Source organism: Corylus avellana, chromosome 2 (genome assembly GCF_965113065.1).
Source record: "Corylus avellana chromosome 2, dhCorAvel1.hap1.2, whole genome shotgun sequence".
Lineage (NCBI taxonomy): Eukaryota > Viridiplantae > Streptophyta > Magnoliopsida > Fagales > Betulaceae > Corylus > Corylus avellana.
The window spans coordinates 4,499,725-4,521,005 of NC_142491.1; the positions used below are offsets into that span (position 1 = coordinate 4,499,725).

At 32.7% G+C, this 21,281-nt stretch overlaps 1 protein-coding gene across 1 annotated transcript; it reads left to right on the forward strand.

Moving 5' to 3' along the window:
- Window positions 1–9,939: 9,939 nt before the first annotated feature.
- LOC148587221 (putative disease resistance RPP13-like protein 1) lies at window positions 9,940–14,687 on the forward strand. The gene is given in 4 exon segments (XM_088513064.1): window positions 9,940–13,465; window positions 13,467–14,058; window positions 14,128–14,396; window positions 14,598–14,687. Coding segments are annotated over 3 exon segments (4,239 nt in total). The 5' UTR covers window positions 9,940–10,043; the 3' UTR covers window positions 14,353–14,396; window positions 14,598–14,687.
- Window positions 14,688–21,281: the final 6,594 nt, after the last annotated feature.

Genomic DNA, 21,281 nt, shown 5'->3' on the forward strand with positions numbered 1-21,281 from the left:
AATAAACAAAGGGCTTGCCCTTCTTTACTTCTCCTAAACTCTTTGAATTATATTGTTCAAAACAAAAGAATTTTTGCTTATTTGTTTGCAAATACTTTTGGAGATTTAAGTGAATGAGAGCAAATAGATAAAGTCTGAGTATGTGACAATTAGAAAATAAAATAACAAAGGTATGAAAGGGATATTCTTCTTTACAATCTTGACAGTAAGGCTTATTCAACTAATAAAATTAAATTTGCCATCAATAAAAATTAAATTTGCTAAAATTTGTGGAATAAATAAAAATTAAACTTGCTAAAATTTGCGTTTTCAAATCATAGGTATAGGGATACTTTCAAAATTATACTTTGAAGTTGGAAGCAAACTGATCATAAGCTCCTACCAAAGATCGACCACGACAATTTGAGTTCCAACTACCTCACCTAATTAAGTCAAGTAATTCCTGAAAAACAGCACACAATTAATGTGCTCCGACTTCTATCCATTATGATTTCGATAGTAGTTATACTACAATCGTATCCTACTAAAGAAACGCCAAAATCCAAAGCACCAACCAAGTTTGAATGGTAATTTCATACACTCATTTTAAATTTTTTACTAAAATTCCACTTGCCCCAAAAATGTATTTATTTCTAAATTCTCAATCACAAACATAAAATTTGTTATCTGCCAACCTTTAAAAGCCAGCCAATGGTCCTAACTCAGCTTGAAACAAATGCATAATCTGGATTTAGGTAATTCTATACCATATATCAGCTTTTTGTGTATCAGATCTGATGAGGTTTGCATATATACAAAATGATACTTCAAAAAAGTTATTATGAGGATTACCAAATAATTAAGCTGATTGAATATATATCTCAATATCACAAATATCTCAATTATAGGAAACAAAACACAATTAATTCATCCCTTGGATTTTGCAATATAAAAGCAGTTCTCCTAGCCCAGCTCCCAAAGTACTTCGTCAGCATTAATTAGCCAGGTGTGGTTGCTCTTTAAGTATCAATAGTCTCGGAACAGGATCCTTTCCAGTTCATTATGGACTGGAGAATATCCAGTTTATGGTCAAGATTTTTTCTCAAAAATCTTATAGCTATAAATGGGACACATATCCCACTAATAAAAATAATAATAAAATATTATTTTAAATTAAAAACAAATTAATAAAAAAAGAAGAAAAAAAAAGAAGGGGGTGGCCTACGGTGGCCGACCAGGGAGTGGCCGAACCACCCCCATGGCCTATGGGGGTGGTTCGGCCACCCCCATCTTGCAAAAGGGGGGTGGCCGAACCACCCCCAAGAGCCTTTGGGGTGGCTCGGCCACCTCCTCTGGGACAAGGGGTGGCTTCGGCCACCCCAGATCGAACTGAAGAGGATCCTGTTCCAATAGTCTCAATCTCAACTTCAAAACTTTCATGAATATTGAATTTTCATCATTTAATGAATTAAGTTAATTGTAGATAAACAAAATCTTTTGTGCTGCACATAAATGAGTTTAATAGAGGTGGATGGAATTTCAATTATGACTCTGTGTATGATAGATATCTAGCTCAGGCTACTTAAGGTTTTGCTTAATTTTATGGTGAGAAAACTATTAATATAATGTGCTTAGAACTTTTATATGTAGTTGTAGCTGGCAAAGTCATCTTGGTATTATTTATATTTAAAGGATTATAACTTACCCAAAAATATTTGGCATTAATTTTTTTATTTTTTATTTTTTTTACCTTTGTTATTTGTCCAGAATAAACTTCATTATCTCGCATTATTCAAACATTTAATAATAAACTATTCAATATCTCGCATATATATATATATATATATATATATATATATATATATATATATATTTGCTCTCTAGCTACTTTGAACAATCCTCTCACGCCAACGACCGCCAACTAATACTTTTAATAATCACCCGGGGAATAATTTTTTAGTTTTTGTTTACCGTCATATGTTGTCACAGCAATTTTAGTTCTATTTGACATCACGAAGGGTATTCCCAGCCGCTCCTGCCGACCTCCGTTCTTGCTAAATGATCATTCAGCTCATAAGGACCATAATACAAAGAACTCTCCAGACCAGAAAATCCAAATTTGTATGAGTTTATATTCATTGACCAGTGGTATGTACTTTCCTGGATGCATAAAATAAAAAAGAAAACAACATTTAATCTTATGACAGCAATTTAATTTGATGAGGAAAATACATTATATTCTAGAGAGAACCTAGCTATATATACAAACACCAAACAAATTTCTCACAGATGGCGGCGTTGTTGAATACATTAACAAAAGAACTCCAAATCAACAATTTCAATGCATACAAACACGCATTTCCAACAGATATACAGGAAAACTCCAACCACCATGCCTGACGGAAATGGATTTTTGTGAATCAAACATCTAGCCTCCAATTGAGCTTATTATTGCGTGAAGTAAATGTTAAAAATTATATTTTTATCCGACAACTATTTAACAATGTTGACATGTGAGTTTCAACCAACCTTTACCTTTTTATCTTATAACTATTTATTAATGTTGATTTGTCAGTTTTGACCATTGATTTTTTTTATTTTTTATTTTTTATTTTTAACAATAATTGGTTAAAAAGTTGGTTAAAACTGTCATGTAAGCATTGTTGAATAATTGTGTGATAAAAATGTAGTTTATAATATTACTCTATTTACTTTTTTAAAATTTGAGTAACACTATACACCACACATTTATCTCACTTTAATTCCACTAAAATTTTACGATAGTAAATCTTCTGTGTAGAGGCAAATAGTGAGATAAAATGTATAGTTTTTTTTTTTTTGGGGGGGGGGGGCGGTGTTGATGTTTGTTATTTGTCCAGAAAAAAAATTGCAGGCCCACCTACAAGTTACAACTATCAAATGCTGTGCATCTATATGTATTATTGTGCAAGTGGACATAAAAGTAATATTGAATAGATAAATTATGAATAAAGGACACATCTTGTGCTTGTGGAGGTAAAAGTCTTGATGAATAGATGAATTATAATTAAAGGAGAAAGAGATGGGCGCAATTGGAGTTGATGGACTTGATTACTTTCATGGACGTAATTGGGGGTGGCGTTCCCTTTCAAAAATAAACTTTATTATTCAAAAATTTTATAATAAACTATTCAATTAATAGAGTCGTGATTCAGAGCACACGGCATACTTAGCACGCCATGCAGGAATTTTTTTTTTTAATATTTTAATGCAAAAAAAAAAAAAAATTGCACTGGCGTGCTATTTTACTTCACCCCAATTAATATGTCATCTCTATAATATATTATGTATATATATATTTGCTCTCTACTTTGAATAATCCTCTCACGCCAACTACCGCCAACTAATACTTTTAATAATTCTCATCATACGACAAACTAGAGCCGACTAATACAACATCTTTGGTTGAAAGGAGGAAATTAAACTTCTTTGTAAATTTCTCTGAATTTTTCTTGTAGACAAACAAAAAGTGGGCACCTACTCCTCAGTACCATAATCAATTAATCAAACAATCTCATCCATCCAAACTTGGTGACATCGGTTTCAATGTGTAAAGCTATACTCCTAAAATATGCTACAGGCGTAACATTGAAAATTATCATTAAATTTTAAATTTTGTTATTCACCAATGTCTTATTGAGCAGAGATGAAAATGCAAATAAATAATAATCACCCGCATCTGTTATCCACATATGTAAATGCGGATAGTATTTTTAGGGTATGCAGATGAGATTTCTCTTTATATATTCAAGAATTGGATATCTCTTTCTTGTACTTAGAAGTTCGTTAGAAATGAAGGTTATTATTTTTTCATGTTTTACTTACATTTAATTTATTCATGATTGCTATTTGTATGAAGCTATTCACTGTAGCAGTTAAGGTATAATAGCTAATATAAAGTTATTCTGTTGGAGCAAAAAAATAGACAAAAATAGCTAAATGTAACTAATATCTCAATTTTAGCTACAAAGATGGAGATGCTCTAAGGGGACATTTTGCTACCGGGAATAGCACATTAGATGATTATTTTATTCTTTCTCAAGGATTACTTTTTATTGTTTAATTTTTCTCTCTTCTCTCTTTCTCTCTCAGACTTCCCCCCCATGCTAAGGATTTTGTAAGCCAACTGTTTGTAAACATCCAGACTTGGAAGCAAAGCTTTTATCACAAAAGATGTGCCAATACCCATGGTTCAACCTTCATTTCGGCTACTTGAGTGGAGTGGATTTGGTGGTGTGGAGGGAGAGAGAGGAGAAGGAAGAGAGAGTTGCAGAGGCAAGCCATGGGGGTTTGGGTTGATTTTCGGTCTTGAAGCCTAATTTTAGGTTTATGCCGAAAGTATATGAAGCTTTAGTACCAATTTTATGCTAATTTCCGTTTATCAAAAATTGGTGTTGAAGGAAAATTTCTTTTGGGATGATTTTTCTCACTAGGTTCCCCATACAACCGATTGGGTGAATAGATTTTGTTAATTTGAGGACATTTTGGTTCATTATAGTTTTGGGTTCTACGGTCATGGTTGCTGATAAAACATGGTTGGAGAAGAGAGAGAGAAAGAAGAAAACAGAGAGTTAAAAAAATAATAAAAGAAACATTGAAAAATAGTATTTAGGAAAAATTACAGTTTATCCCTCAAAGTTGACATCGTTTTTCAATTTAAATACCAAAGTTTTAATTTTTGCAATCTACCCTCACAAAGTTCCAATTTTTTTCAATTCGACCAATATTATCTTAAAATTCTCATATTGTTGCTAATTTTTTTTTTTATTTTTTTATTTTTTATGAAAAATAAATAAATTTGGGGCTGAATTGCTAGATGGCCGTAGCTACCCCGAATTTTAAAAAATAAAAATAAAAATTGGGGGCAATATGAGAAGTTTTGGATATAATTGGTTAAATTGCAAAAATTTGATACTTTAGGGGGTGGATTGCAAAAATTAAAATTTTAGTGTTCAAATTGAAAAATGCTGTCAACTTTAAGAGGGTAAACTGTAATTTTTTTTAATATTTAAAGAAACTAGATAATGAAATAAATAGTCTGCTGGAGTTGGTAGCAAAATGTTAGTAGCTAAAATGAAAAAAAAAAAAAAAGAAGTAACATACGACTTCTGGAGCTCACATCACATTATAATAGAGTCCTTTCATTGCCTACAACTCACTTAATGTCCTCAACAAAGAAAAAGGAGAAACTACATTTATCTTTCTCTCAATTTGTCACCTTCTTTTTTAAAACTAAAAGGGAACTATGACTTTATTGTAATGTCTCTCTAACATTTGATGACAGTAAATCTTCTGTGAAGAGGCAAAGGTAAGATAAAAAGTATAGTTTTTTTTTTTTTTTTTTTTAAATCTTTGTTATTTGTCCAGAAAAAGGTAAATATATATTATTGTGGAGACCCAGCTTCAACTTCAAATCCTGTATATCGATATATATTATTGTGCAGGTGGACATAAAAGTAATATGGAATAGATAAATTATGAAGAAAGTACACATCTTGTGCAAGTGGAGGCCGGTAAAAAGTCTTGATTTATACATGAATTATATATAACTAAAGATTGTTATATATATATATATATAAAGGAGAAACAGCCAATAAAAAAAAAAAATTGAGAAACAGCTGGGCAATCGGACTTGATGGAAAGTTATTTGGGAGTGGAATCTTTCTTGGTTACCTATCAAAAATAAACTTTATTATTCAAAAAGTTTATAATAAACTATTCAATATGTCACCTATATAATATATATTTGCTCTCTACTTTGAATAATCCTCTCACGCCATCTACCACTAACTAATACTTTTAATAATCTTCATACGACAGACTAATGCCAACTAATTAATTAATACATCGATCTTTGGTTGAAAAGAGGAAACTTCTCTGTAAATTCCTCTCAATTTTTCTTGTTTGTATACAAACAAAAAGTGGGCACCTACTCCTCTTTTCTTTGTTTGTAGTGTATAATGAACTGTAATTTTGATGCATCACCCACGAAAGGTATTCCTAGCCACTCCTGCCGACCTCCGTTCTTGCTAAATGATCATTCAGCTCATAAGGACCATATAAAATACGAAGAACTCCCCGGACCAGAAAATCCAAATTTGTATTAGTTCATATTCATTGACCAGTATATGCACTTTCCTGGATGCATAAATAAAAAGGAAAATTAAACGACATTCAATCTTATGGCCGCAATTTAATTTGATGGGGAAAATACACTATATTCTAGAGAGAACCTATATATATACACAAACACCAAAAAAAAATTTCTCAGATGGCGTTGTTTAACAAAAGAACTCCAAACCAACAATTTCAATACATACAAACATGCATTTACAGAATCAAACATCTAGCCTCCGATTGAGCATATTATTTGTGTGAAGTAAATGTTAAAAGTAAATGTTGAAAATTACATTTTTATCTTTTATATATATATATATATATATATATATATATTATTGTGCAAGTGGACATAAAAGTAATATTGAATGGATAAATTATGAATAAAGGACACATCTTGTGCAAGTGGAGGTCGATTGATAATAGATGAATTATAATTAAAGGAGAAAGAGATGGGCAATTGGAGTTGATGGACTTACTTTCATGGACGTATTTGGGAGTGGAATCTTTCTTGGTTCCCTATTAAAAATAAACTTTTTTATTCAAAATTTTATAATAAACTTTTTAAATAATATGTCATCTCTATAATATATTATATATATTTGCTCTCTAGCTACTCTGAATAATCCTCTCACACCAACTACCGCCAACTAATACTTCTTATAATCCTCATCACACGACAAACTAGAGCCAACTAATACAATATCTTTGGTTGAACAAAGGAAACTTCTTGTAAATTTCTCTGAATTATTCTTGTACACAAACAAAAAGTGGGCACCTACTCCTCGGTACCATAATCAATTAATCAAACAACCTCATCCGTCCAAACTCGAGACATCGGTTTCAATGTGTAATGCTATACTCATAAAATATGCTAGGCATTCTCTTAGCATAAAATTGAAAATTATAATTAAATTTTAAATATAATAATGATTTTTAATGTCAAGTAAAAAATGTATACTTGTAAGTCATGTAGCATTTTGCTACTCACCAATGTTTTATTGAGCTTAGATGAAAATGCAATCCGATAATAACCACCCACATCTATTATCGGCACATGTAGATGCGGATAGCATTTTTAGGATATGGGGATGCGATTCCCCTTTATATATATATATTATTTAATATATATTTAAGCTTCAAATTCAAGGGCTGAACATCTCTTTCTTTTACTTAGAAATTCGTTAGTAATGAAAGTTATTATTTTTTCGTATTTTACTTATATTTAATTTGTTCATGATTTGTACTTGTTGGGATGCTAATTTGGATTCATAGTGTGTCATAGATCCGTTGCCATCAACATCCACTTATGAATGTAGTACAATTAGACTTAATTTATATTTTTTATGTTTTGAATTTTGGATATCTTTTTTGTTTATGTTTATTGAATTTGTAATTTATGGCAAAATGATTAGCAGGTATGATTTGAATAATACTGTTTAACTATAGATAATGCCTTTTATATTTATTAGAAGCACAAATTACAATTTGAAAGCCAAAATGACAATTACCTCGTATGCGAATAATAGATAAAAACCGAAAAAGCAAAGAAAGCAAAAACAACAATATCGATCTCACTCTCTAAGGTAAACTCGGCTACAAGTAACATGCACAGTGATTGCCTTCGACAAAGAGTGTTTTCCCTTTCACTTTCGCTTTCTTCGAGCCCCACTCTAAAGCTTTCTACTAATCTCTACAACCCTACTCTTTCTCCAAGAGGTAAATTGCCATTGAGAGATATTATCAATTTTTAAATATTTTATGAGACATTGTCGCAGTTAAGAGGAGTATGTGAACTTCTTTTAAAAAATAAATATTGTATTCAAAATTGAAAAATAGATTTTTCAGTATGTGATGGTGTCATTTTCTTTATCCATTTCTTTTACAAATTTACTATTAAAGCTGTGGGACTAACAACGAAAATGGACAAGAGATAAGAAAGAGAATAAATAAAAATAAAAAAATAAAAAACTCATAAAATATATGTACTCTCTAGTTTGAATAATCCTCACAGACCAACTAATACTATTCTTTCGTTGAAGAGAAACTTCTAAGTAAATTCCTCTACATGGGGTAGTGGGTACGTATCATCATATTATTTTATGATCTTAATTAAATTTTACATATTTAATAAATTTAACGATATAACACTGTATATATATAATGAGTTAAATGAACAAAACAAAATGTAGATGATAATTAAATAGGCTTTTTTCTTTTTTTCTTTTATCATAATCAAACAAAGACAGCCAACTAAAACAGAATCAAACAATCTCACCCGTCCAATGTTTTTACGCAAGACAATACCATTTATTTTTCTCCTAATTAGAGATTAAAAATATAAAAATTATGAATACTAGCACATAATCCGCGCTATGCGCAGGATTCTTCATTATAATTTAATTTCAAAAACTTAAACGCATCACATCTTACTTTTCGCTATAAGTTAAAATAGGTGTATGCAAAAAAATATCACACCTCTTTTAATGAAAATACATACTAAATGTTATACATCAGCACATTACTGAATATGTACTTTTTCTTTTTTGAAGTGTACTAAACATGTACTTAATGAAAAGTATAAAAGAAAAAAAAAATAGCAAGAAGAAAACTTGAATTCTGATTATCAAAACATTAAAATAAAACACATATTTCACTCAATATTTAATGCAATCAAATAAATCTCTTCAACACTTTCAAAAAATGCTAGAAAATCCAAGTAAATCACAAAAATGAAAAAAAAAATCCAATAAAATATTCAAATGAATTAAAACATAAAATCTTGTTGATGTGATACCTATTATATTTCAATACAAAGAAACTTTATAGAGAAACAAACATAAAAATAATCAATTTACTGTTCTCCTTGTATATTTTCAAAGTTTATGTGAATTTTTAAAACTATTATCATATCAAAATTCAATAATCATTCATCACAAATTTAGTGATAATTTTAAAAGTTATATCAATTTTAAAAATGACATCAATAATCATCTATTACAAATTTAATTGTCTTTCTTCTAATATTACTGACTCTCGCAGTTATGTACACCTACCTTTCTCTATAAAACCAAAATAATTGATGACTTATAATTAATTAAAGGACACGAAGGAGGGAGAAAAGTAATTGGAAACGGGTGGGCAAGTGGAGTGATGGACTTGCTAACGTGTCACACATTATTAATCTTTCTTTGTTCTATCCGTAGTCTGAAAAGTGAGATAACACAAAAGAAGAGAGAATCCACACCACACATCGACCCCCTAGTCAATCAAACGATTTATTTTATATGATTTAATTTAAAATCACATTTTTTATTTACGAAATGGTAATGATGTACCCACTCTTACACATACAAGTTTACACACGGTAAAGGAACAATGGATTGATTCATTTGCCCATGTTTTTTAAGGTATATATATATATATATATATATATATATATATATATTTACAAAAAAAAGTAAAGTAGTATTAACAAATAATTCAAAATACAAAATACACAAAATTATTTTTATTTTTATATTATATCACAACTAAGAAGTTGTTAGCTGCCAACAAAAAAACTAAGAAGTTGCTAGAATATTTTATATTTGTATCAATATTTTTCTTAATAGTTTTTTTTTTTTTTTTTAGAATGTTTTTATTCTCTTTTATTATATTTTCTTGTAAGGTTTATTCTCTTCTTTACTGAACAGTCTTATCTTATGCTTTTACACCAAACAGCCAGCAAGGGTCCCACAAACAACCCATGTTCGTCAAAGCAATTTGACTTGTCTTGGAGTAAAACAAGTTTTAAGAGTACCACTCAAGATTCTCATCAAGCTTTCACAGAAGAAACCAATTACTTCTGCTTTGAGAGTGCTTGGCTCTACACATTTTATCGTCTTTCTTGATTCTTTTAGGAAAAAATGGCAGAGGCCGTCTTTTCTGCGTTCCTCGGAGTCCTGTTTGACCGTCTGGCGTCTCTTGAGTTGCTCAACTTTTTTCGCCGGGAGGGACTTGAAGAAAAGGTGGACAAGTTGAGCAAAATGTTGTCCAAAATCGAAGCAGTGCTTGATGATGCCGAGGAGAAGCAAGAAAATCGCGTGGCGGTGAAAAAGTGGCTCAATGATCTCAGAGACTTGGCTTATGATGCGGACGACGTACTGGATGAGTGTGCAACGGAAGCTCTGCGACGCAAGGTGATGGGAGGAGATGATCAGGCCACCACAAGTAAGGGACGCAAACGCAAGTTTGCTTCTTTCATAACTGGTTTCACTCTAAGTGCTGTTTTGACCAACACCAGGCTGGGGTCAGAGATGGAGGGGATCATTGCTCGATTCAACGAGATGGTGCAGCAAAAAGATGATCTGAAATTGAGTGAAAATGTTGGTAGGAGGTCATCCACAAGAAGTCAGACAGTGGCCCCAACTTCTGTAGTGACCGAAGCTCATGTTTTTGGCAGGGAAAAAGATAAAGAGGCTCTACTTCAATTTTTGGTGGGCGAAAAACGTAGTGATGCTCAACTCTCTGTGCTTCCTATAATTGGCATGGGGGGTATGGGTAAGACTACTCTTGCTCAGCTTGTGTACAATGATGAACAAGTGCAAAGCTTTTTTGAGCTCAAAGCATGGAGTTGTGTTTCCGAAGATTTTGATGCTGTTAGGGTGACCAAAACAGCTCTACAATTTTTCTCCTCTGAAAATTGTGAGGGTAAGGATCTAAGTTGGTTGCAAGAGAAACTGAAGGCGAATCTAAGAGGGAAGAAGTTCCTAGTGGTTTTGGATGATCTATGGAATGAGAACTACCAGGATTGGACTCGTCTGCGTGCTCCTTTTGAAGCAGGGGCTCCGGGAAGTACGATTCTCATCACTACTCGCAATCGTGGAGTTTCATCAAAGGCGGGTACCATTCCAACTTACCCTTTGAATGAATTGTCAAATGATATTTGTTTGTCCATATTGGCCCATCATGCATTGGCGACAAGAGACTTCAGTGCATATCTAAACCTGAAAGATATTGGTGAGGAATTCGCTAGAAGGTGTAGGGGCTCTCCTCTGGCAGCAAAAGTACTCGGAGGCGTCTTACGCAGTAAAGTAGATCGTGATGAGTGGGAAGATGTGTTGAATAGCAATTTATGGGATATAACAGAAGTGAAAAATGAAATTGCACCAGCTCTTATGTTAAGTTATTACCATCTCCCTTCACATTTGAAGAGGTGCTTTGCGTATTGTTCAATACTCCCCAAGGACTACGAATTTGAGGAGAAAGAGTTGGTTCTACTATGGATGGCAGAAGGTTTGATTAAGCCACCGGAAGGGAGAAAGCAAATGGAAGATTCTGGCAGGGAGGATTTTCGTAATCTATTGTCGAGGTCATTTTTCCAACGATCGTTCAACGATGAATCAAGATTTGTGATGCATGACCTCATCAATGATTTGGCTCAACATGTTGCAGGAGATATATGCTTTAGAATGGAAGATAAAGTTGGGGGTAATAATGGAAGGAAACCTTCTAGAAAGGCTCGACATTCGTCTTACTTGAGAGGTCTATTTGATGGCATTCAAAAGTTTGAGGTTTTTTATGATCTCACATGTTTACGAACCTTCCTCCCAAGTTCAATGGGATGGTTCTTGACTCATAAAGTTCCTTTTGAATTGTTGCCAAAATTAAGACGCCTAAGGGTGCTCTCTTTGAAAGGATACAACATATATGAGCTACCAAAATTGATTGGTAATTTAAAGCATCTAAGGTTCCTCGACCTTTCTCGCACTCAAATAAGAAGCTTGCCCGAAACAGTAGGCACTCTTTACAATTTACAGACATTGATATTGGAGTATTGTTCTTCTCTGAAGAAATTTCCTTCAACGTTTGGAAACCTACTCAACCTACGACATCTCAACATTGGAGGAGCACATGCATTGGAAGGAATGCCTCCGCAAATGAGTAAATTAATTTGTCTCCAGACATTGCCTCATTTAATTGTTGGAAAAGATAGTTGTTCCGGGGTAAAATTGTTAGGGCCTTTGTTGCATCTTCGAGATACACTTTGCATTTCCAGATTGGAAAATGTGATTAATCATGAGGATGCAAGGGATGCTAGGCTATTTGAAAAGAAAAATCTCTCTGGGGTGTCATTTGAATGGAGTGAGAACATGGATGAGTCAAACGGCAGAGCACATGAATTAGAGGTACTTAACATGCTAAAACCTCACGAGGGTTTGAAAGAGCTCACCATCAGCAACTATGGTGGTACAGAATTTCCAATGTGGTTAAGAGCTCCTTCATTTTCTAATATGGTACTCTTGAAGATTGAAAGTTGTTCAAAGTGCACATCATTGCCCGCGGTGGGCAAATTACCATCACTCAAAGAGGTTTTCATTAATGGAATGGGCAGTGTGAAAAATATTGGTCGCGAGTTTTATGGGGAAGATTGCTCACAACCTTTTAGATCCTTGGAAACTTTGCATTTTCATGATATGCAGGAGTGGGAGAATTGGAGTCCTTGTGGAGAATTCCCAAAATTGCGTAAGCTTTCTATTACACAGTGTCCAAAACTAATGGGTAAGTTGCCAAACAACCTTCCTTTATTAGAAAATATTGTCATAGATAGAAGTAGGAAGTTGTTGGTTTCAATTTCCAGCTTTCCAAAGCTTTGCGAGCTAGAAATTGGGGGATCCAAAGGTGTTGTAAGTGGAAATAAGGTTGACTTCAAGTCACTAGTGTTATCATCTCTTTCAACAATTTCAGAATTCACATGTCAAATAGAAGAGTTCACTATGGGAGGACTGACAAATGTTGAAGATTTAACTATTTTTGACTGTGAGGAGTTGACAAATTTGCGGTTAAATGACGTGGAATTACTACAACATCTCCCATCCAAACTAGGAAAAATCCAGATCACAGGGTGCAAGGCATTGGAATCTTTACCCAAGGCAATGATGGACAACAGCATGCATCTTGAGGAGGTTTATATTTGTTGGTGTAGTTCATTGACTCACTTTGCAATAGGGCAACTACCTCCAACTCTAAAGCAGCTAAGGATAGAGTCATGCGACAACATGCAGATTTTGGTGGATGGGGATGATATCAACAAATTTTGGTGGTGCACCAAATCTCTTCTTGAGTACTTGGAAATTAGGGATTGTCCATCCCTCAAATCCTTAACGTCAAGTGGAGAATTACCAGCAACACTTAAATGCCTCACAATTGATTATTGTGATAAGTTGGAGTCGATAGCGAAGAGCTTCCATGAGAACTCGTCTCTTGAAGTCATTCAGATCTCCGATTGTAATAACCTTAAATCCTTACCCATGGGCATACACAAGCTCAGCCATCTAGATCATTTTTTTTATTGACCATTGTCCCATTCTTGATTCCTTCCCAGACAACGGGCTGCTCCCTACCAACTTGAAAGCACTTACGATTGAGAGCTGTTTTAAAATCCAAGCCCTGCCCAACTTCATACACAACCTCACCTCTCTTCAAAAATTGACAATATGGTATTGTCCAAGCATTTTATCATTTCCGGAAGTAGGTTTCCCCACCAACCTAACATCACTTTCTATCTATGACACTTTTGAGGGGGAATTGTCTAAGCTTACCTCTCTTAAAAAACTTGTAATTCATAGTGACTCTTCGCATCTAGTGTCCTTTCCAGAGGTGATGCTACCTGCCTCTCTAACGAGCCTCAGCATTCAAAGCTTCCCGGATCTGGAATGCGTCTCTTCCAAATGCTTTCAATTCCTCGCCTCTCTTGAACAATTGAGTATCAATTGGTGTGTAAAGCTCACATCCTTTTGCCAGGATGGCCTGCCTCCCTTACTCACGAGTCTTTCTATCAATGGTTGCATAGAGCTCACGTCCTTTCCAGAGGTTGGACTGCCTCCCTCACTCACGAGGCTTTCTATCTATAATTGCAAAAAGCTCACGTCCTTTCCAGAGGTTGGACTGCCTCCCTCACTCACGAGTCTTTCTATCCTTGATTGCAAAAACTTCACGTCATTTCCAAAGTTTGGCCTCTCTCCTTCACTCACGTATCTTTATATCCGCAACTGTGAAAAGCTCACGTCCTTTCCAGAGGATGGACTGCCTCTCTCACTCCTGGAACTTCATATTCAGAAGTGTCCTCTGTTGATAAAAAGCTACAAAGGACCAGAGTGGTTCAAGATAGCCCACATCCCTCGTGTTATGATTGATAATAAATCCATCTACAAACTAGAAGAGGAGAGTCAGTGAATCGGAGTTTCGTTTATATGCAAGTCAAGTTTCAAGAATCCAAGGTCAGTTTATTTCCACATCATTTCTTTTACATATTGATGGGATGTTCATCTATCACCCATAATGGTTGGAATCATGGACTGCCTATCTTCTTCCCAACAACACTTGTTCATTATCTTCTTCTTCTGCTTCTTTTTTTTTTTGTCTAAATGTTGGCGTTGGGTTTGCTGAATGTTGCTATTGCTTTTGGGTTTGCACAACAGGATCACAGGTGTTTGATAAAATGTCCAATCGACCACGAAGAGAAAGGAGGCCTCCAAATATTGAGTTTTTCATTACTAATTGGCGTATTGCTGGTTATTATATATTTTACCAATCATAGGTATGAAACTTGATTTTGATTATTTGTTAATGTTGGCATCCATGTTGTGACAGCAGCCATACTAAGGAACATTTATCATATTCAGTAAAAGGATTGATAATATTCTTCATTTAATTTTCTAGAAGAATAAGTAGAATGGATTATCCTAATGTTCATTCATTTTATTTGTTTTTTGGGTCTAAATTGGCTTTGGGTTTGCTGAACGTTGCTATTTTTTATGGGTTTATGGGTTTGCACAATTGGATCACAGGTGTTTGTTCAATTGTCCAAGCAACCACGTAGAGAGAGAGGAGGCCTCCGAATATTGAGTTTTTCATTACTAATTAGGTTGTGGCAGGTTATTACAGACTTTACCAATCACTAAGACCCTCCAAAAATAGGTATGTAACTGGATTTTGATCCCTTGATAAAGTTTGCATCCATGTTGTAACTGGATTAATATTGTTCATTCATTTAGTTTTCTAGCTAGGAGAATAAGTAGAAGGGATTATCCTAACAGTCTATTTCCATGGACAAACTAATCCGGATTATGAATTTAAAGAGACATGTTTTACTGCTCGTTCAATTATTTTTATTTCTAAGAAAGTTTTGCATCCAAATAGATACATAAATTATTAAATTCTATTTTAATTGATGGGGAAAATATTCTTTATTGTTGATTCTCACTAGGACAATAGTTGGATTAATAAGAAGTTTTGCTCTATAGGTACACATCTCTAATTATTATTTCTTCATCTTCGATACTTGCAGATGGTTCAAAATGCTGGTGCTACCTGAAATACCCGCCATGCGGAAGAGTTGTTTGTTCTTTTGTTGCTAATGTGTTGTTTTCTGTCTTTCCTAAAATGAACAATTTGTGCAGTCCCCTTGTATTGTTTTTATTAGAGATGTGCAACTTTATTTTGCAGTATTGGTTTCCAATTTTGGTTTGCTTTTCTAGACTTTGAGTTCCAACAGCCTCACTTAAGTCAAGTAATTCCTAAAAAAACAGCACACAATTAATGTGCTCCGACTTCTATCTATTATGATTTCGATAATAGTTATACTACAATCGTATCCTACTAAAGAAACACCAAAATCCAAAGCACCAACCAAGTTTGAATGGTAATTTCATACACTCATTTTAAATTTTTTACTAAAATTCCACTTGCCCCAAAAATGTATTTATTTCTAAATTCTCAATCATAAACATAAATTTGTTATCTGCCAACCTTTAAAGCCAGCCAATGGTCCTAAGCACTCTTGAAACAAATGCATAATCTGGATTTAGGTAATTCTATACCATATATCAGCTTTTTGTGTATCAGATCTGATGAGGTTTGCATATATACAAAATGATACTTCAAAAAAGTTATTATGAGGATCACCAAATAAGCTGATTGAATATATATCTCAATTATAGGAAACAAAACACAATTAATTCATCCCTTGGATTTTGCAATATAAAAGCAGTTCTCCTAGCCGGCCCCAAAGTAGTTTGTCAGCATTAATTAGCCAGGTGTGGTTGCTCTTTAAGTATCAATAGTCTCAATCTCAACTTCAAAACTTTCATGAATATTGAATTTTCATCATTTAATGAATTAAGTTAATTGTAGATAAATAAAATCTTTTGTCCTGCATATAAATGAGTTTAATGGAGGTGGATGGAATTTCAATTATGATTCTGTGTATGATAGATATCTAGCTCAGGCTGCTTAAGGTTTTGCTTAATTCTATGGTGAGAAAACTATCAATATAAGAGAAATGTTTGGCTTCATTAAAAAGTCCATCTTTTTGCCATTTTAATCCTAGGTGGCATGACACATTTTAAAATTAATAGATTTTAAACAATAAATTAAAAAGTGCTTAAAACTTTTATAGTTGTAGCTGGCAAAGTCATCTTGGTATTATTTATATTTAAAGAATTATAACTTTGACGAATCCTTTGATATTATTTTTGTATAATATTAGTCTATTTACCAATGTCAAGTCAAATAGGAATCATTAAATATATAGTTTTTCCTAACACCACCCCCCCCCCCCCCCCCCCCCCCCCCCATTCCCAAAACAAAAAAGTACCCCCAAAAAAAAAAAATTTGATGGATTAGAGAATTCTGGATTCTGAATAATTTTGCCAATTGATGCTTTAATGCCTTGATTCCACGCCAAATACCTTTGTGTTGCAAATTGGGCATATCTGACTAAAACACAGGAATATAAGATGAGGCCTTCAAAGGATATTTACTAGAAACAAATGCCATCAAAGGATATTTCCTCTCTTCTAAATGGTTGTAAATAAACCTTCAAGTAACTTTCAATATTCTTTTTGTGTAACAACTAACAAACATCGAAGAATGTTGTAACTTGTAAGTGATTCAAAGAATCCATACCCTGTATTTTAACCTTAACCGTATTCTACTACAATTACTTTTGAAAAATAGGCACTTACCATCTGCATTACACTTCATTGCAATTTCATGAAGTATACCTATCACAATTGTTTTTTTGCAACTACTAGATACTATAATGTACTCAGCAAGAGAAAGAGCCGTTTCATTTGCAATATACCATGCATTAAGAACTACCTCAAAGTATAATTCCACCTGTTTTTCATGTAACTTCAACAATATTTTGAGTTTATGTTACACATAATTTTCATCAACAACCCTTTACCATAAGAAACTTATAATTGTTGAACTCTTAAACTATTGTTGCTTCAGGAAAATTTAAACTATATTAAAAGCACAAACTTTAAAGATAATTTTGTTAGACACTCTGCGAACCTTTAAACGCCAGCCAATGGTCCTAACTCTTGACTCTTGAATCAAATGCATAATTCAAATATATATGACCCAAAAGGCAAATTAAGACAACAAAAAATTAAGGGATGGAATTCAAATATATCCTGCATATTAGGCTTCTGGGTTTTCTTCAATCAAATTGCTGATCAGCCACATTCAATAACCCTGCAGAAGAATTAAAAAGCAATTAAAAATCACTCTGTAAGAGGAGTAACTATTAGTACTGGGTACCGCTAATTCTTGTCTAAGCTAACAAGAATTAGCGGTACCACAGAAAAATAGAAGCACACTTGTCTAAGCTAACAAGAGAAACTTTCACATTCTTCAGAACCCAAAACCAAATACAACACAACATTCATAATTTTCCTTTCCTTTTAGTTTTCTCAGCAACCAAACAGCGGATAACAGAAAAAGTTTTCCAAAACGTTTTCTTTCATCAAAATCTCTCGGCTAAAGCTAACATGACAACCATATATTTCGTTGTTATCACATGTAACTGCTAAAGTTGAAAACTTGGAATGCTTTTTATAGAATTTGATGAATGATCATTGAAAAGAAGCCATTATATTTTTTTGTTCTCGTTTCATTCAAATCAATTGAAGGTCGATGTAACAAATGAACAGCAGGTTTGAAATATTGCCACGTAGGAGGACAAAACAATCAAAAATCAGTAGTATAATTTGTGAATCTAAGTCCCCCGTCCACACTGACTTGGATTTCACAATTGCCCGTTAAAAAGAGCATGAGGAGTAGGAAGTATGTGTTAGTGTATCTACTACATCTTTATCTTTATCTTGCAGCTCTACTTTTTCTTTTTTCTTTTTCTAATTATCTTGCTGTTCTTCATAATCTAATATGAGATGATGAGATGAAGATTGTCCCTACAATTACTCGTTTGACAAATTGCCTACAAAAGATAAACAATCATCAACTATAACCACAAAAATATCAGTTTCTGTAAAATTTGAGATTATCATGTTAGATCATAATTAATTATTTAAAATATTTAATTTTTTTATTAATATTCTATCAATTAAAAAAATCAAACAAATATCCTCGCAAGGTAGTGGTTGGAAATTGGAGATTTAGAGGAAAGCAATGTGAAAGAAAAATATTCCTTTTCCCCTCTCCCATATTGAATAGAAAAATAAAAATAAAAATAAAAGAAGTGATAATGGGTTGTCAACCGCACATCTCTTGTGGTAACCAAGGCCACACACAAATTTGTTTTTAGGGATGTTCTTTTCTTCCCCTTATTTTGTTTGGACATAAATTTCTCTCAAATTGGTTTAGAAAATATTTTCTTCAATCTAATCTAATGAGTGACAAGCGTCATCTCTCATCTAATTTTTTTAATATTTATAACAGTCATTTATTGTCCTTCTATTGTAAAATAGAGACTTATAGCCTTTAGTCCACATGCCGGTCGCTTAATTACTCTATAGAAGTGGGACGTGGGTTCAGCTCTAGATATAAGATAAATTAGCGGCTTGTTTGTTAAAGGGTTTTGACAAAGGCAAAGACAACCAACTTTTTCATTTTTTCAACATTCTCTTACTATTTGCATCACATCAATCACTTTTTATTACTATTTAAATAAAAAATTCACTGCAAAACAAAAAATTTTAATATTTCATATCAAATATTCTTACTTTTTCACTTTTTTTTTTTAAATATATATATATACTTTTTTTTTTACGCCAATCAATTTTTGTTACAATTTCAAACCAAAACAAAATCGTTTACCAAACAAACCCTAGTTAATACTTGTGGTGAAGTCTCTCCTTCTTTTGTTGGATTGCTTGCCTACCCTTTATTACTAGTTAATTTTGTTTTGTCCCCATTCCCTGTCAATCAATTTTTTCCTTATACATCACCTTTCTGACCATAAGAGAGAGCAAGTGGGATAAAGATCCCCTCAAATTTCAACTCACGTCACCTCAACTTTGCCAGATATCACGAATTGATGTTTGTGGTATTACTTTTAGGGCATGATTGCCATTACGTTTGAGGATCTTAAAAGTGCATTTAACATTCTAAAAACTCGTTTGAAAAAAAAAAAATTCACATGTTTGGTAAAAAAAATTTAAAGCACTTTTGAATGTCAAAAAACTTAAAAATAATCAAAACTCACTTTTAGCAAAAACTTAAAATGAAGCTTTTGCCAAAAAAACATTTTTTTTTTTTTTTACTTACAATCTCTATTTCTCAAATGTAATTCAAAACAAGCCTTTAACAATTATCCACACGTTAGCATTACTCTCTAACTTATCTAATACTTTTTATGTAATTAGAACCATGCACTTGTATGTTATTTAATTTGTTTGTGCGAATTATTGTTTAATATTAATGTTAGAAGTTTAATTCCTCGTTGAATATTTAAATGTAAAATTTAAACAAATAAAAAAAATGAGAAACTTTACTTTAAACTCTTGAATTACCTGATGTTTTGAAAAGACACCTTGAAATTTAAAAACTCTTAATTTGAACACCTAAACTTTCAATTTGAATCAATTGACCCACTTCTGTCAAATTCGGCCGTTAACCCATAACAAAAGTGGTTAAAAATACTAAATTACCCTTCATTTTCTTTTTTCTTTTTTCTTTTTTAAAAAAATTAAGTGTATATTTGGAATTTTTTTTTTAAAAAAAAAAAAATCAAGTGTGTAAATGTTATTTTATCACTTTTAACGTTTAAAATCTGACGAATGGGGGTTAATTGATTCAAATTGAAAGTTCAAATGTTCAAATTGAGAGTTTTTAAATTTTACAGAAATTTCTTCCAAACCAATATGGAAGAAATAACATCCAACCCTTTTGTTTGTTTGTTTTTTTTTTTGGAAGAAAAGAGCAATTTCTTTAGATAGAAAAACCAAAATAAACACATCCCTCTGCAGCCCATTTAAAATAGTGCCAAGTGTCTATAAACATTTAAATTATATATTAAATTCTTAACGTCATTAATAAAAGTTTACTAACTTAGACCAAAATTTAATGTGTTTTTTAAATGTTTATAAACATTTGACACTATTTTAAATGAGTTAGAAGATATTTCTTTCAGACTAGTTTTGAAAAAAAATTATTCTTTTAAATTTTAATGAAGTCTTTTCAAAATGTACGGTAGTTTAAACTTTAAAGTGAAGTTTTCTCTAAAAATAAAGAAAGAGAAATTAGAAAGATTACCATAATATATAAAAAGAAAGAAGAGAAATTAGAAAGATTAATTATTAGAAAGAAAAAAAGTAACTAAAAATCCTCGATCTATTAAAATTGTGCAAGTGGACGTAGAGAGTTTTTGGGTTCGATTGAATGTAGCCAACCGTGATGGGACCGACTCCACAGTCCCACACCACGTGATCGAAACAAAGGAATATTCAAAGAAAAAGAAAAGTCTCCTTGGCCCCACCACCAACCAATAGACGTGGCCATGCCATCTTAATGTATAATGTGCTTCCACAGAAAGAGTATCCACAGTCCCACACCACGTGATCGAAACAAAGGAAAATTCAAAGAAAAAGAAAAGTCACTTTGGCCCCACCACCAACCAATGGATGGACCTGGCCATGCCATCTCAATGTATAATGTGTTTCCACAGGAAGATTATTCACCTCGGATTCATTAAATTTTGGGTTAAATACCTAATATTCTTATGTTTTATTTATTATTATTATTATTATTATTATTATTATTATAATTTTTTTTTTTTTTTAATCATATGAGGTCTTTGTAATTTTGATAAAGACTAAATTAGTCATTTCGTCCGTTGTCGTTAGTTGACTTAACAG